The sequence below is a fragment of the Syngnathoides biaculeatus genome, chromosome 3 (genome assembly GCF_019802595.1).
Source record: "Syngnathoides biaculeatus isolate LvHL_M chromosome 3, ASM1980259v1, whole genome shotgun sequence".
NCBI classification, from domain to species: Eukaryota; Metazoa; Chordata; class Actinopteri; order Syngnathiformes; family Syngnathidae; genus Syngnathoides; species Syngnathoides biaculeatus.
Window position 1 is genome coordinate 39336243 of NC_084642.1, and position 17607 is coordinate 39353849.

General features: G+C 40.5%; 1 protein-coding gene across 1 annotated transcript; it reads left to right on the forward strand.

The window, feature by feature from the left end:
• Nucleotides 1-1855: 1855 nt before the first annotated feature.
• ctsd (cathepsin D) lies at nt 1856-16085 on the forward strand. The gene is made up of 9 exons (XM_061815777.1): nt 1856-2015; nt 2914-3070; nt 4188-4311; nt 4398-4516; nt 4609-4808; nt 5126-5248; nt 13236-13380; nt 15216-15314; nt 15602-16085. Exons 1-9 carry the CDS (start codon nt 1954-1956, stop codon nt 15761-15763), a joined length of 1191 nt encoding a protein of 396 aa, XP_061671761.1. The 5' UTR covers nt 1856-1953; the 3' UTR covers nt 15764-16085.
• The last annotated feature ends 1522 nt before the right edge of the window (nt 16086-17607 follow it).

A 17607-nucleotide genomic window follows, 5' to 3' on the forward strand; every position in this document is an offset into this window, starting at 1 on the left:
GAAGTGGAGGTCACACTGACCAAGGAAGGGCTTGACATTACCAGTGTCTCCGGAGAAGCGTTTGGGCCGGTCGAGAGGCGTGTATCCGAACCGCTGAAACTCTGTGACGGGTGGGGTGGCAGGAGCAACCTGGACTGGGGTAGAAATGGTGGCTGACGCCGTCGAAGTGGTGTTAGCAGCGCTAGCCTGAGATGCTAGCCATGGCTCTAATCGGGCACAGATCTCGAGTAGTCTTTGGTTGGTAATCTGAAGAGCAGTCTCCTGCTCAGCCAGATGTCTGCCCTGGATCTGTAGAGAGCGTTGGATAGCTGCTGAGTTGGCTGAGTCCATGTCGTGGCCAGATCGTTCTGTCATAACCAGAACTCTAGTGTGAGCCCAATTGCACGACTCGGTAACCAGGAAGGCAGGAAAAGAAGCTCTTTATTCATTCCAAGGTCGTAAGCCGGGAGGTCAGTCAGAGAGAGCAGCAGTATCAAGGACGTTAAGCTTACTGGGTTTTTCGGAGGACAGGCAGAGGTCGATACACCAGGATTCAGGCTCAGAAGCAAGGAAGTGCTGGAATGAGGCATGGATGGCAACGATCTGGCAAAGCCAGACCGTCCGCTGGGTCCTATAAGTACTGGGGTTCATTATCACAAATGAGGCGCAGGTGTGAGCCTCCTAATCAATGCAGGTGTGTAGGGGACCTGCACCGCCAGGACTGGGACTGGCAAGACCTTGACAAAACTGTTTATCATCTCCAGCCTTTATTTGGATAACCAACATTCTCACTACCTGAAATTAAACGAACACGCAGAGGAAAAAAAAGCATTCTCCAAAAGACGCAAGATGAAAAACACAACTACAAGATAAAAATGCAGTAATTACAGACAACTGCAAAATAAAATACTACAATACACAAATGGTGTAATCACACAAACAACAGCAAAGAAAAATCCTGCAAAAAAACAACAAAAACACATACACATACACACACGACAACCCCAAGAGAGAAATACGTACACAAAAAACAAACAAATGAAAAAAACGCAGCCTGTATAAGTATCAAAGACATCCCTATTTTGTGATCCGCGCTGACGGTACACTAGGAGGTCAAATATACCTCCTCGCATTTCAGGTGTGTGAACGGCGAGAGAACCAAAACACCAGAAATGCTGAAACATGGTTCTCCATAGTGGAGTAAAATACCGCACAATTAAAACAAGGAACATAGAAGTCCGTTTCACGAATACGTAATTTCTATTCTGTTTTTTTTTAATTTATCGAATGTTGCAGATTACATAATGTTCATGTAAAATCAGTTGAACAACGTTCATTCATCGGCTTTCATGGGATACCGATTTCGCTGATTGACTCAACGATTTTTCAATTCTATTGTAATCCCGTCTTCTTAACAACGAAGTTTAATTTTAACAATGAAACTGAATTTTAACAACGAGGTTGAATTTTAACAACAAAGTTTAATTTCAGATAGCGAATTATTTAATTTAACATTGTAGCGCCGGAGAAAAGGAGTCGGAGGCGCTACAAACTACTCGCATAACGGCGGGAACTCTGTTAACCTTTCCTCCGGAAGCGCAACAACAAAAACAGTCCGTGCGGAACCCCGCACCCCAACTCGAGGTTCCGCGGGTGAATTATGTAAACACCACAACATTTCAAATTCCGATCCGATTTCAAATTCAAATCCACTTCCCATTTTAAATTCAAATCCACATAACATTTCAAATTCAAATCCTGTTCAAATTAAAATCCCGGTGGCACTCGTCTACTTCCATAGACGTTCATCTTGTAACTGAATAGTGAAAATTCCCATAGTGTAGTATAACCAAAACACAGCATAAGCCTGACTCACATGACTTGGTCACGTGATAAGACTCTTCAGGGGTGTTGGGGTTTCTCAACAAAGCGTCATAGTTTGGGCTTCGGATTCTCAATTTTCCAAGCAGAACAATGAGGAGTTTTTATCTGTTTCTTTTTTCGTCTTTAGTCCTGTCGAGCTGCACGATTGTTAGGTAACAAAATCAAATTGTTGAACATGTTTATATGCTTAGTCATTCAAAATCAGCCATGTTATCAGTGTTTCCTTTGGAATGCACACGAAAGGACTGTTTTTATAGGGATGTTACACACATTGTACAGTTTATTTTCTTCCAATTTTTAACTCTGTACAACAGGGTTTTATTGGGAGACACGGTAATGCGTAGCTTTGTGTTGGAGCCATGTTTTGTTTTTGTAATTGAGAAGCATTTGCTTACGGTGTATTTTTATGTAAGGAGTTGTTGGTTGTCAAACTAATGGCGAAACCCCGGCCCGTAAAATGAAATAAATGGGATTGATGAGTTAACTATTAAGAAAAAAAAGAAAAAAAACTCGTAGCACATTAAATTTCAAGTCTCCTCCTAAAGTATTGAAATGACGAAGTTAATTCCTTTGTTTTTGATATATACTGAAGACAATTGAGTTTCAGATCAAAAGCTATTTATGAGAAAAAAATTCAGAATTCCAGAATGTATTTCTTGGTATGGGAGAACATGCAAACTTCCCACATGCGGGGCTGGGATTTAAACCCCAGTCCTCAGAACTGTGAGGCGGAACGTTCTAACTAGTAGTCTGCCTTGGACCAATCAAATGTAAAACAGTGGTAAATTAAGATGTAAATTAGCTTTTTCTGATGACATTCTCACACTGTGGTCCATTTGTAACCTCAGTCATGTGTCATCATGTACCAAGGGCTTTCGGGATTGAAACATTATGTAGAAAATTTTGTGTTGAATGTCATAACTTTACTGCAAGGCCATCTGTAATGTGTACTATAGAACCTGCATTTTCAATTATGTTTCAATTGCTGCTTGATGCAAATGCTTTTCTAGCCAGATGACAATATTAACACATTTGTTGTTTCTGAAACAGAATTCCCTTAAAGAAATTCCGCTCCATCAGACGCGAATTGACTGACTCGGGGAGAAATGCAGAGGCGCTTGTGGCCAACAAGCTTTCCCTCAAGTACAACTTTGGCTTTCCTTCTAGTAATGGACCAACTCCTGAGACCCTTAAGAACTATTTGGATGTAGGCATCCCAGTCTCACACTTTTTCTGTATGCGCTCCCCCCCCCCGATTTCTTCACACTTACTACACTTTACCTCCCAGGGCCCCAGTTACCTTTTTTCTGACTTGTTCCCACCAGTCTTTTATATGTCGGAATGGTTGGAGTACACAGTCACATCCATCCATTTTCTGTGCCGCTTATCCTCATTAGGGTTGCAGGAGTGCTGGTGCCAATCCCAGCTGTCATCAAGCAAGGAGGCAGAGGAGACCTTGAACTGGATGCCAGACAGACTACAGTCGCACTCACAAATCATACTTAGGGGCAATTTAGAGTCTCCAATTAATGCATGTTTTTGGGAAGTGGGAGGAAACCGGAGTGCCCAGAGAAAACCCACGCAGGCACAGGGAGAACATGTTGACTCCACACAGGCGGGGCCGGGATTTGAACCCCGGTCCTCAGAACTGTTAGGCCAATGCAGTACACCTACGCCATGGTGACCCCCAGTTGACATAATGAAATGGCTACATCTTTTCATGGGGAAACTTGGAACAAGGTTTTAGTTTTGAGCTCAATACTGATTTTAATTTCCACATTTATGTCTAAGGCTAAGACATTAAAAATGAATAGTTCATATAGCATCCAGACAATAAAATTGGGGTGGGGGTGCTAAAGCTGTATGATAATTATGAGGGAGTCCCTAAATGCTATTCCAGGTCAGTGTTCCATCCTCTGAAATTTGAAACCTATGCAGTATTGTATATGGAAAGAGGAACTTTAAGGGATTACAGTAACATGACATACATTTTGAAATGACCTTTCCGTGATGCAACATTGCTTGGGTCACATGAAACAGACATTTTTGTCAGCTACGGAGTTGTTTGAAACAATCACCGTTAGATCGGACATGACTTGGACTGTTTGACGTGTGTTGGCCTAGCAGTCACAGATGCAAACAGCTACAGTCTCATTTTGCGGCTGTTAATAGAACAGACTGACCTATATTTGTTGCTAATCTTTCCAAGTACATATCTATCTGAATTAGCTATACAGTGGTTTCTGTTTAGACCAGGTTATCATGCGTAATTGTAAGCTTCCAACAATATTCTGAAAAATTATAATGACTCTTGTTGTCACAAGGCCCAGTATTACGGCGAGATTGGCCTGGGCACCCCCCCTCAGCCCTTCACTGTAGTCTTTGACACTGGGTCTTCCAACCTGTGGGTTCCCTCCATCCACTGCTCCCTCCTTGACATTGCTTGCTGTAAGTCATAGCTTGATATTGTGTGAAAGCATTTCTGTAAGTCGAGCTATTATATCTCATTCATTTCGCAAATCTTTGTATTTCAGTGCTTCACCACAAATACAACTCTGCCAAGTCCAGCACATATGTAAAGAATGGCACTTCTTTTGCGATCCAGTACGGAAGCGGCAGTTTGTCGGGCTACCTGAGTCAGGACACGTGCACCGTAAGATTGACTCGTGCAGTTGTATCAAGCAAATGATCTTTTAATCTGAAAATTAAAAATTCTTCAGCTTCTTTGTTCGCTTATCTTTTTAGATTGGAAACATTGCTGTGGAGAACCAGCTCTTTGGGGAAGCTATAAAGCAGCCCGGGGTGGCTTTTATTGCTGCCAAGTTTGATGGGATTCTGGGAATGGCCTATCCACGCATCTCTGTGGATGCTGTGGCACCAGTCTTTGACAACATCATGACCCAGAAGAAGGTTGAGCAGAACATGTTCTCCTTCTACCTGAACAGGTGAAAAATGTACCTTCATGCCATTGTACAGAAAAGGTAGGGAGTATAATTGTTGAAACACCATGTTTTTGTGATGTTTGAGGAAAAAAACTGTTGGAAATAAGCCCTGGACCTTTAATTTAATAGGGGAAATACAGCAACAAAAAAATGCAAATTTGTTGAAATTTGTCTACACCCATAAAGTAACAAAACTGTAACAAGTCTGTAAGTTAATTTGTACTTTTCGTTATCTAATCCTTTTCATATTTCTTTGCCTCGACACTAATTAGTACAAGGCTCACAAACAAGTAATGAGAGTTTATATGCATCTGCTTTAGAAATCCTGACACTGAGCCAGGTGGCGAGTTGCTGCTGGGAGGAACGGACCCCAAATACTACACTGGTGAATTCAGCTATGTCAACATCACCCGTCAAGCCTACTGGCAGATCCACATGGACTCGTGAGTGCTCTGATACTCCTGGCCAGTCAGACAAATCAGATATGGGGAAAAATAGGGGAGTCCACAGCTGCTTTAATAAAAATGTTCATAGATGGTGTGTGACACCATTATGGGTTGCAAAATATGGCCTGATAGTGCAAAATATTTTTCGATTTTTGTGGGTTTTATGAGCTGGAAACTCAAATTATGTAAAAATAAACAAACAACTACTTGAAGTTGTTTAAATTATGGCACTGAATCAATTATCCATGACAGTTTAACTTTTTGAATTGATTTATTGAAAACATTTTCATGATATAGTAATCCTTTGTTTTTTACAGTTAATTGGGACCAGAACCACCCGTGAAAAGTGAGAAACTGCGAAGTAGCGGGGGACGCATGTTTATGTGGGTCAGAACGTTTATAAAATCTAAACTGTATTTGTACTTTGCGCATTTGTGACAAAAAGAAGTATTTAGTTAAATCTAAAACCATATAAATATAATATACACAGTATTCTAAATGTATAATATATATTATAAAACACCTACTGTATTATATTACTGTATAGTTATTATGCATTACACAGAGACTTTTCCTGGAGACGCTGTGTGGGTACCAGAATGTTTAATCAAAAGTACAGCATTTATACTTTGCATACTTGAGACAAAAATTACAACAGTACAAGTGTTATAGCTGTAACAATAAAATGATAAAAAATGTTATTGCTATACAGAAAGTGACAAAGCAAACACATGGTCTCTTCTGTAGCCCACAGATGTTCCCGATGCATTGTTGTGACGTCACCTCCATTGCGCATGTTGTGACATAACTTCCATTTCGCTAGTGTGACATCACTTCTGTTCTGCCGTTGTGGTGTCCCCTCCTCCGACAAGAGGAGCTTTTGCTTGCGAGGAGAACGCAGGGTGTGTCATTCTGGCCACATGTCCACGAATCCTCTTTTTATTATTTACTTGGGGCGTCCGAAACGTAACAAATACAGCAAACGTGATCAACAAAGCAACCGGAAGCAGACGTGACATGCAAAGCAAGCGTAAGTCGATAAAGGAAGCAACTGTGGTAAACAAAGCAAACGTGAGTCATTGTACAGGAATAATAATTTTCCACGGATTCGCGGAATTCTGAGTTTTTTTCAGCTGAAAATGTCATTGTTGTGAAACATGTACGTTCGTTGAGAAAATTCGGGGTGGGAGGGGTTGTACGGCTGAGGTGAGGCTCTGATCAAGACCGGCTGCCAGCATCTATCGGCAATGTTCGTCGTGAAAGTAGTCACAGCTGTGATAGCGGAAAACGGCATTGCTACCTGTTTACAGCATTGCTATCCGTTTGCATTAAATTTGATGTTTATAATAACGACAACATTCCGATTTTCGACAGCATTTTGCCAGTATTTCATCGATATTTTCACTCTGATGTTAAGGTTTCTTAGAGAAGCATTCTGTTTATTATGGCATAGATATAACTTATAGACATACGTACGCATATGTTATCGAGCGGTCTGCACGTTTTCCAGTATGGCGAAATTCTTGGAGCGAAAAGATGAAGATCGTGCCAGGGAAATTGATAAAAACCACGAGGTAAAAAAAACTTTTTCAGATGGGCATGGCTTGAAAAAAGCGTAACCATGCAGATAGGAACCAAAACGTTATCAACATGTCTTATCGAACATATAAAAAAAAGTGGACTTTCCTGGCAAAGTGCTATGCACTTATCCAGGAGCATATCCAAACCAGGAAAAACAAAGGCATATATATATTGGTGGAGGACGCTTTTTCCTCCGTGTGTTTGTTTAATTTCAGGTTGTGAGAATGTTGGTTATCCAAATACATGCTGGAGACGATGACCAGTTTCTTCGAAGCTGTTACTTACAGAATATTCCGGGCACAAATGAGTTACAGACAATGGCTGTAGCAGATCACAAGTGTGAAGATGCAGAGGACTTACAGCATTCTATCAGAAGGGTCCATATCACAAAAGTATGAAAATAAAATAAAAGAGCATCACAAAAGATCCGCATCTTAATGACTAAACCAGTTCTAGCTGGTAATTACTGGCACATTCCTATGTCCTGGTCTCCAGTAAAGATTTCAGCAAGATTCACTTAAGGTTAACGGATGAGTTGGCATGCTTCAAACATCTGATTACAATACAGTGTTTAACTGACGGTATGAGGGAGTTATAGAGTCATGACTAAATATGAGCAGAAGACACACTTCTATATATATATATATATATATATATATATATATAAAATCCAAGAAATCGGCGCTGGGCATAAATTGTTTCCCATGTCATCAAGCCTTTGTTAAGGCACGGTACACGTCACATCCGCACACGTAGGTCATGTGACTCGTGAAAATGGCAGCGCCCTTGAAAATTCGTAATTGTCGATAAAAAATCTTCTCAAAACACTATTAAATGAGAGAGGATTTAACCTCACATTGTCAAAATAGGGTACATATTACATGACCTATTGGATACACTGTTCATGCAAAGCACTGGATTTCCCCTTTACGCGTTAAAAACAAAATATGCAAATATGAGAACTTTGTTTCTGTTCCCATCAACACACAATTGCTAAACTCACCATCTTGTACCATATTGTCACACGCTTTTGAAATTTTTTGAACCAACCATCCTCAAGGGGGTGAATCCCTCATTGCAGCTTGAGGTTCATAAATGCACATTTCACTTCCTTCTTAAAAGTTATTGAAGTGGTTTTACATATGTTTACCACATCATCCTTTATGTAGTGTACCACTGATTCATTCACGCCATAATGTCGCCATAAAAGTACAACTTCTCCCATCTTTGATCGTATCCAAAAGTTTTACTTTTTCACTGATCATCATCATCATCTTCCCCTTCCTCATTGTCACCAGGCCGTTTTTCTGCAATCCACTTTCCACAAAGTGGATGCAACTCGCATTTCGAACTATCCTCTCATTTCGTATCCTCTCTTCCGCTTGGGTGCATCGAGGGAAGCTTTAACTTTAGCATAGCGCTTTGGTGCCATTGTAAACATGGGAGGTTATCGTGCACACAGTCAACAGTTTAGAAAATGGCAGATAGGTAGGGCAAGGGAGAGGAGGAGGGGAGGTAGAGTTGCTGGGTGGGGTTTCAAGATGCACAGCCAATCAACTCCAAAAAGCTTACCTGACTTTTTTCCTTCTTTGGTCCATGTCACGCCGGGGTTGTCGGCTTGTATCAATGCGCCTTCCTTTAATATAGTACATACTGTATGCCAATCTGGCTTTTTTTTGGGGGGGGTGAAAAAATGCACTGTACTGAATCCGCAATAGGTGAAGCGTTAAGTAGAGAGGGAATACTATATTCAAATTTTTTTGCAATGTATGTTTGTGTGTCAGTTATATAGTTATATAGTTGAAACCAGAAGTTTACATGCACTGTGCAAAAGCACGCTTCATTTTTTGTCTGTCTGAAGTCAAATCAAACTAAGCCTCACCTGCTTTAAGTCAGTCAGATCACCAAAATTATTGTGTCAAGAATGAATTTTTACGAGAATTTTACATTTTTTCTTTCAAAGTCAAGTTCACATACACATAAATTACTATGCCTTTAAAGAACATGCGAAAGCCCAGATGATTATGGTTTTAGAAGCTCCTGATAGGTTAACTGACAATGTGAGTTAATTGACTTAAGGCCACACCTCAAACACACTGCTTCCTTCTTTGACCTCATTGGGGGGAATTGGCCAGGAAATCAAAAAGAGATTTATCGCACTCCACAAGTCTGGCTCATTCTTGGATGCAATTTCCAGATGCTTCGTGCAACATTCATCTTTTCAAACAATTATACCCAAGTAAAAACATCATGGGAATAATTCAGCCATCAAACCACTCAGAAAGGAGATGTTTCGTTAACTGATCCGAAATATGCGAAACAGCCCAACAGCAAAAGCTAAGGATCTTGTGAAGATGGTGTATTAAGCAGTAAGAGTTTTACTATCCACAGTGAAATGAGTCCTGGACTGGCATGGGATGAAAGTCCACTTGCTGAGAATGAAGCCATTACTCCGAAAGAAACATAAAAAAGACATAGTTTGCAAACAGACAAGACAAAGATCTTATCTTCTGGAGACATGTCTTGTGGTCTGATGAAACTAAAGTGGAGCTATTTGGCCATAATGAGGAAGAAAAGGGGAATCTTGTAGACCTCAGAACACCATACAAACTGTGAAGCATAGAGGTGGCAGCATCATGTTGTGGGGCTGTTTTTCTGCAGCATGAACTGGAGCTTTTAATAAAATAGATGGGGTCATGAAGAAAGAACATTACTGGAGATATTAAGGCAACATCTTGAGACAGCCAGGAAGCTTAAACGTGGGCACAAATGGGTCTTCCAAATGGACATTGACCCAAAGCATACTGCCTAAATGGTTAAAATGTGGCTTGAGAATAACAAAGTCATTGTCTTGTAGTGGCCATCACAAAGCCCTGATCTTACTCCTGCAAAAAATTTGTCGGTAGATCTGAAAATCCATCAGTACTGTGTACCTCCATCACAGTCTGGTTTGGGGCCACCACAAAAAAGGACAACCTCCGACTGCAACGGACAATCAAAACCGCTCAATGGATTGTTGGCACCATGCTACCCACGATTGAGGATTTGCACGCAACGCGAACTCTGTCCAGAGCATGCAGGATCCTTTCGGATCCTCCACATCCAGACCACCAACTCTTTCAGCTCCTTCCATTGGGAAAGCGCTACAGATCAATGAAAGTCAAAACTAGTAGGCATTCGGACAGTTTTTTTCCTCTGGCAATTAAGTCATTAAATTCTTGATCAGCGAACCTACTATTTTTCTGCCTTGTGCCATGTTAGGGCACTCACTCACATCTTGCTGGTCAAGTCATTATTAGTAATATATTTTGTAGACTATCACACAATTCGTGACTTTAAACTGCTCCCTTTTTACAATTGTCATTGCATTGGTCTCTAACGGGAACCGCGAACGAGTAAAGGCACTCTGTAGAAGCTTAACACAATGTGTTTTTACACATTTGGCCAATAAAGCTGATTATGATTGTGAAGTGAGAGCAAGGTAACTGACAGACCTGACTCAGTTACATGAGTACTGTCATGAGGAATGGGGCAGGATTCCAGCAAAATAATATCAGAAACTTGTGGAAGGTTACCCAAAATGTTTGAGCCAAGTCATGTAGTTCAAAGGAAATGCTATGCTATAGTATGGAAATAAATAAAATAAAAATAAAATAATAATTTTAATAATAATAATTTTCTCTCAATTTTGTGCATTAACAAAGTTTAAAAAAAATTGCTGATCCTGACTGACCTGAAGCAGAAGAGATATAGTCTGATTTGACTTTAGACAGTGAGACAAAAAAGTTTTTGTAGTGTATAAAATTTTTAGGCTTCAACTGTCATTTCCGCCAAAGGATCATATCTGGTAACAACAATCCCTATATGAATGCAAGGCTCTGTAAAGAAGAAAGAAGAGAAAATGGATATGACCTTAAGGCCGACATTGATTTGGGGATATGTCAGGAAAGTGGTAATATAACAGCTGTAATTTAACTCTGTGTTACAGAAACAAACCAAAACAGAACACTTTGAAATAAATAATGCAGAAGTCTTCAACAATATGAAGCAATGACATGGGACATTGCTAAAATGTAACCTCTCCTGAACACTTTGCCCAAAGTAATACGAGTGGGAACACACATTAAAAGTTAGTAGAGGAGGGTTCAATGTTTCTTTTAATGCCAGAGTTATCCACAGATTTCACCAAGAAACATCTCTAAATTGGAAAAATATTATCGAAATTCCTCTCTCACTCAGACATTCCAATGAGCCCGGCTGGAAAACTGACAGCCAATAAGCGTTTGCCAGGCCTGCAGTGGTTCCTGTTCTGACCTCCCATTGCTTGTGGATATGTTTCACCGAACAGAGAACGTTCATTATCTGGAATTTTGTGGCCGATTTGTGAAATATAATAATGAAAAAAATAGCATAATGTACAATATTCAAGCCCATGCATTTTAGCCAGAATACAGACAGGCAGAACTTGACGTGTTGGAGAGGGGGCGTGGCGCTGATAATGAACAATAATGATAATGCCATTATATGGACTGCGGGGATGGAGATTTGTGTGATGCTTTTCTGAGGAGTTGGTTTAGATGTAGAGAATATACAGCTGGGGTGGCGAGAATTTTTTTTTACCCCAAAAAAGCAGCCAGCCTCTCTCGATCAACCGGTGGCAGCTGGGGGGGAATATGCGCATCGCCGTAAAGACGTGCCGGGAAGTGTTGTGTGCTCAGAGCCAATAAAGCGAGTATGACAGCGAGTCGATGCTTTGTGTTATTACTACTCCCACCATTGAGTAAACAAAACAAAAATACAATGTTCAAGGATTTCAGTCAGAATACACACAAGCAGAAATTGACGTGTTGGAAAGGGGGCGTGATGCTGACGGAGGGGCATAACATGGACCTCGGAGATGTTCCAGACAGGCTTGTTTTGAAAGACAGGTGTTCATGTTCTCTTTGTGACCTAATGCCTACTGTGGCGGAACACCAGTGTTGTCGTGAGTTTGAAAAGGTCGAACAAATGGAGCGTATCGGAATGAACTTGGATCACGACAAACATGTCTGCATAACATAGCTACTAGATACAAGATAATAGATACAAAGTTTGATGAAAGGACCATTTATACATCCAGTGGAAAATCGGTGAGTACACATTTTTAACTGTTGGAATCCTGTGTGAATGCTATGTGAGCTATATGAATGCTATGGGGTAAGGGGGTTTTCTGAGTACGGCGTAGGACTACCGAATGATTTATTTATATCTGGAATATAAAATGTAAAAAAATAAAATAAAATTTAGACTTCCCTAAAGTGATTACACGTCCATCCATCCATTTTCTTAGCCGCAGGAGGGTCGCGGGAGTGCTGTAGCCTATCCCAACTGTCAACGGGCAGGAGGCAGGTTATGCACACACAGACACTGGGAGAATATGCAAACTCCACACATGGAGGTCCGGCATTGAACCCAGGTCCTCATAACTGTGAGGCCAATGCTTTACAGCTGCATGAACGTGCCACCTGTACTGTAGTACGCCATCTTGCCGTCTCATAAAGTTTGTTGTTGCTTATACAGTACCGGCACGAAAAGCTATAGCTAAGCGGCTAATAAGCGTAACGGTTAGATGTGTGTGATGATGTGTGTTTCCCCGGTTGATGAACGAGTCTCAACTGTGACAACTACAGCTTTATCGTGTCAGGTCGACCCCACAGGAGGTTAAAGAAGGACAAATTTGGGTGCGTTTTCTCAGTTTTGTTGCAGTTTGGTGCACAACATGTCGGCATCTTGGCTTAACTATAACGAATGGTCTGTAATGCTAAGCACCGGCGACGTAAGGGGTGGGGTCAATGACGTTTCTTCAGAGTCTGGCTCTGAAACTGGCTCATATCCAGATTTTGCGAGGATTTCAAAAAATTTTCTTTATTTTCAATTGTTTTCAATTAATGTCCAAAATACATATAATATTAATATTACTTCACATTGGAGGGTTTATTACACATGAGAATTTTGGGGACGCTCTTCCTTTAATTCTAATGATCAGCGAAAGGAACAGTCTCAGAAATAGAAATAAATGATTTGACGAACTAAATCCCAAGAAAATGTCATAGCCCACAGATGAGAAGTATGATAAATTAATGGGAAGAACACCTCAAGAATTTTTGGGGACACGTCGTGAAATCTGTATTCTCAACCATGTACGTACACATGGTCCAAGCTTGGTGTAAAATCTTTTAATTTTGCCACGCATTTTACATAAAATCTCATATTTTGCATGGAAACAGTCTTACCTTTTATCCAGACATCTGAGCACACACCTACTTGAAAATGAGGCCCCACCTTATCTGCAACCCTAATGCGGATAAAAGGAGTATAGAAGATGGTTGAATTATATGTATCTGTATCCGTGTGTGCATTTCAGGTTGCAAGTGGGCGGAGAGCTGAGTTTGTGCAAAGGCGGTTGTGAAGCCATCGTGGACACCGGCACATCTCTGATCACTGGCCCGGCTGCTGAGGTCTTGGCTCTGCAGAAAGCCATCGGAGCCACTCCACTCATCCAGGGAGAGGTGAGATACAACTTTGAGCCTATTGGTGCTTTTATTTTTCAGATCCATCCAATTCACATTCCAAATACAGTTATCAATGCCAATTAGCTTTTGAAATCACTTTTTAAGGCTTTGAATTTTGCATAAAAATGGAAAACCACAGTCTAAAAAATCTATTAATATTATTGTCAATATATTGTGTGTACATATTGAAATTGCTAAGTCAATATTGATGTTAAAGCTTACTTAAAAATATTTATGGGCAAAATGCTTACACAGAGGGCTGAATTAATGTGACTGTCCATAAATATGCAGTGTCTTTGATGTCAGGGAACTTGTACTATATGCAATAAAGAAAACATTAAGAGAGAGTGTACCATGGTCCCTCGATTTACGAAATCAATCTTTTCTGGAAATCGCTTCATAGCGTGAAACTTGCCTAAGTAGAAACGCATTTTACATGTAAATAGCCTAATCCGATCCAAGTCACCCGCCCCCCTCTGCACTCCACCAAAAATAAGCATTCTAAGTGTACATAATGGAAAGAATAATACAAAATTCTGTTCATCTACCTTTGGCGTTGAGTACGTGGCGAGCAAAAAATGCATTGCAGAAAATGCATTTAATTCCACTAAAATTAATACATTTCACAAACTACAAATTCAAAACAAACATTAACTTTCAATGTTTCCTGAAGGACCAATCCAAGGATGTCTGCCTTTTAATAATCAAGCAGAAATGTGCAAGGCCAATGTCATCAAACTGAGCGGTCACCCAACTAGTTAACACATATTCCGGATGATTCTTTTGAATCAATTCAGAAATGTCACGGAATTGCGTCAACACGTCTTTTATTGTGGCTGACGCAATGGTGGCTGCCTCCTCTTCCTTAGCCGAAAACTGCTCCTGCATTTTGTCGTGTGTGAACCAACTCGTCGATGTCCTCGCTTTTCCGTCGAAAGATCTTTGTGGTGAACCAACTCGTTGATGTCCTCCTTAAACTTTCCCAGCAAAACAATCTCCTCAACTTCCGGTTCAACCTCCACTTCGAACCTCTCAAGTCAAGCAGCAGCATGTCTTTTTCATATTTCTCGACAAGTTCTTGTGTTTTGATGGACTAAACAACTTCTCACTGGCATTGGCCATCACTTTCTTAGGGCCCATAGTGAAAAAGATGAATAAATCGGCAAAGTCGTTGTCGAGTGTACGTGAATATATAACAAAAGATTCAGTGACTAATATACAAGGAAATGCATCACGGATAAAGATCAATCCCCCCCACCCCCAAAAAAAATATTGACTTCGCGCTGAGCCATTGGAGGGATGTGATGCCAGGAAGATGCTACGTGGCAGCCAGTAGGTGAAGCTGCTCTATTGCGCCATATATACCAAGAGACAGGATGTGCGTCATGGCTAAAGATTTCCATCCCTCCTAGCCAATGTGATGCCAGGAAAATGCTCCAGCAGTGGCCAGTGGGAGAGCAGCTCTATCATGCCGCTTTCAAACCAAGATACAGTTCAAGATGTTTACGTTCAGTTGATTCCAGCGCCGTATTTTTCCTTTCATATTCTGAATTTCTTTCGCAACTAGAGACGAATATTTTCTGGGAACGCTTTTCGTAACCTGAATCTTCCATTAGTAGAGATTTTCGTAAGTAAAGGGACCACTGTCTTTGTCTTTCTGTTGAAGAGCTTTTTGTAATTACAATGACTAAACATTAAAAAATGTCTCGGAAGGAGGCTGAGTGTTCCTTAATAAATGCAAAATATGTGATGTCAAAATATGACTATGAAATCATGAAACCTTGTATGTTCATCTTGTGGCACACAAGCTGTCTATCCCATTTGTGTTTCAGTACATGGTGAACTGCGATAAGATCCCTTCACTGCCAGTTATTACTTTCAACGTGGGTGGCCAGTCCTATAAGATGACTGGAGACCAATATGTCCTAAAGGTGAAAACATATGCTCTCTTTCTTGTCCAGCAGGGAAGCAACATAGATTGCCCTATACTCCATAACAATTCAACTCTGCAAACCAGTGTGACATCACCTGAAGGAAAAACAGATTCAGCCTTGTTTTATTCAACCAAGTCATAAGGGGGCAGCTTTGTTATTTAGAGGGATTACACATGTTTTTCACTCATTCCCGTTAGAGACTGTGTGCCAAATTTGAGATTTTATCGTTTTTATTCCAAAATAGTAAAACAACAGCACACCCTGAATGACTCTCTTAATTGCAGGAGAGCCAAGCTGGAAAGACCATTTGTCTTAGTGGCTTCATGGGTCTGAACATCCCACCCCCAGCAGGCCCCTTGTGGATTCTTGGAGACGTCTTCATCGGCCAGTACTACACTGTGTTTGACCGAGAGAACAACAGGGTTGGCTTTGCAAAGTCCAAATAAGGATTTAAGAGCTTAATACACATGGCGGTACAGTCCTTAAGAGTTGACATTTTTAAAAACACATGTGCTTCACAGCTTTTATTGCTTTGCAATCAAACCCCATTTCGCTAAAGGCAATGTGTAGCGTTATCTCACACTTTACTGAAAATGTTGACTTCTTACTGGTTTTAGAAGTGATGTGTGTGCTGATTTAAGAAAGATGATCTGGCTTTCATTTTCATCAGGGACTTGTTTTAAACTGTCACCTGAATTAAATGCAGTTTTAAGGTACGGACTTTGATTTTGTGATTGTCCTTATTTCCAAAATAAACAATTAAAATCATCCTGTGGGTTCAATTTGCAATGTGAAATTTGTTTTAAAAACTACAATAGAAGTCAATGTCTGGCTACGAGGCTCTATGGACTAGTTGACCATCTAAAGTATTGTTAGTATTTGTAAAGTAGAAAGATTAACTAGTTAATCAACAAATGTTTTCCCAAGTTTACTCCTTCTACTAATCAGCATTTCAGGCTTGTTGATTAATTCAGAATCTAAGTTATTTTCAGGATTAAACTCCGTTGCTAGATATTAAGCAGTTTGGGTCAAGATGATCTTTTTTTGTATTTTATTTGTGACCAACAATGGAAGCACAACTGTGGTTTAAACATGAATATCTATCCATTTTCTGTACAACTTATCCTCACGACAAATGGGTGTGCTGGAGCCAATCCAGGCAATCTGTGGGCGAGAGGCCGGATATAACTTGAACTGGTCACTGCCCGATTGCAGGGCACATCTGAACAAATAACCCTTCACAGACTCACCAATGGGCAGTTTATAGTCCTCGATCAAGTGACCACCCATGTTTTTGGTATGTGGGAGGAAACTGGAATGCCAGGCCACAGGCACGGGGGAGAACATCAAAACTCCACACAGCCAGGTCCAATATTTGTACCCGAGTCCTCAGAACTTTATGCTAACTTGTCGTACATCAGGCCTCTTTCCATTCAAAAGTTAAAACCTTTTGTAGATTATAGATTCGGTGCCTGCAATTAAAAAAAATCCAATATTTATTCCTAAATAATTTGGGCTTCAGATAATAAAACCTGTGAAATTAGGATTTAAAAAAGATTAATTCTGTGAAGAAATTGGCACAAATTTTTCAGGTCATAAATGTTTTTAATTGAGTGTAACACACCAATAATTACTAAACTCAGAGCACCTGGACAAGTTTCCCCATGTGTCATTAAATTGCTCCAGTTTCGTTCAATTGTCTCAGTTGGGTTCAATATGGGGAAGACTGTAGACTTGACAACTGGCCAGAAGACCATGAGTGATGTCCTCCATATGATTGGTAATTCATAGCTAAGGAGGCTGGTTGTTCACAGAATGCTGTGTCTGAGTCTATCACTGGAAGTACAAAATGTGGTAGAAGATGCACCAGCAAAAGAGAGGAGAGTGGGCTTCAGCTGTTTATCAAACAAGAAGATTCAAGAAACATGCAGAGATCCAGAAAGAGTGAAATGAGGCAGGATTTACAGCTTTAAAAACCACCACATTGAAATGCTTCTGGGAGATGGGCTACAATTGTCGGGTTTGTCATTTAAAGCCACTTTTGAGTTTGTGTCAATGTAGGAATGATCTCAACTGGGCCAAGGAGCAGAAGGACTGGACTGTTGGCCAGTGATTAAAGCAAAGTAGTTCCCACCTCACGTATTGACTCACATGTTATTTTTAAAGTACTGTATATGTATGGAGGTGTAAATAAGACCGTACAGTGAAGAAAATAAGTATTTGAACACCCTGCTATACTGGAAGTTCTCTCACTTACAAATCATGGAGGAGTCTGACATTTTCATCATAG

Coding starts and splice junctions, on each gene's coding strand:
- ctsd (XM_061815777.1), top strand. CDS start 1,954: ATGAGGAGTTTTTATCTGTTTCTTTTTTCGTCTTTAGTCCTGTCGAGC. Junction 2,016..2,913: donor TCGAGCTGCACGATTGTTAG/GTAACAAAATCA, acceptor TTTCTGAAACAG/AATTCCCTTAAAGAAATTCC. Junction 15,315..15,601: donor GAGACCAATATGTCCTAAAG/GTGAAAACATAT, acceptor TCTTAATTGCAG/GAGAGCCAAGCTGGAAAGAC.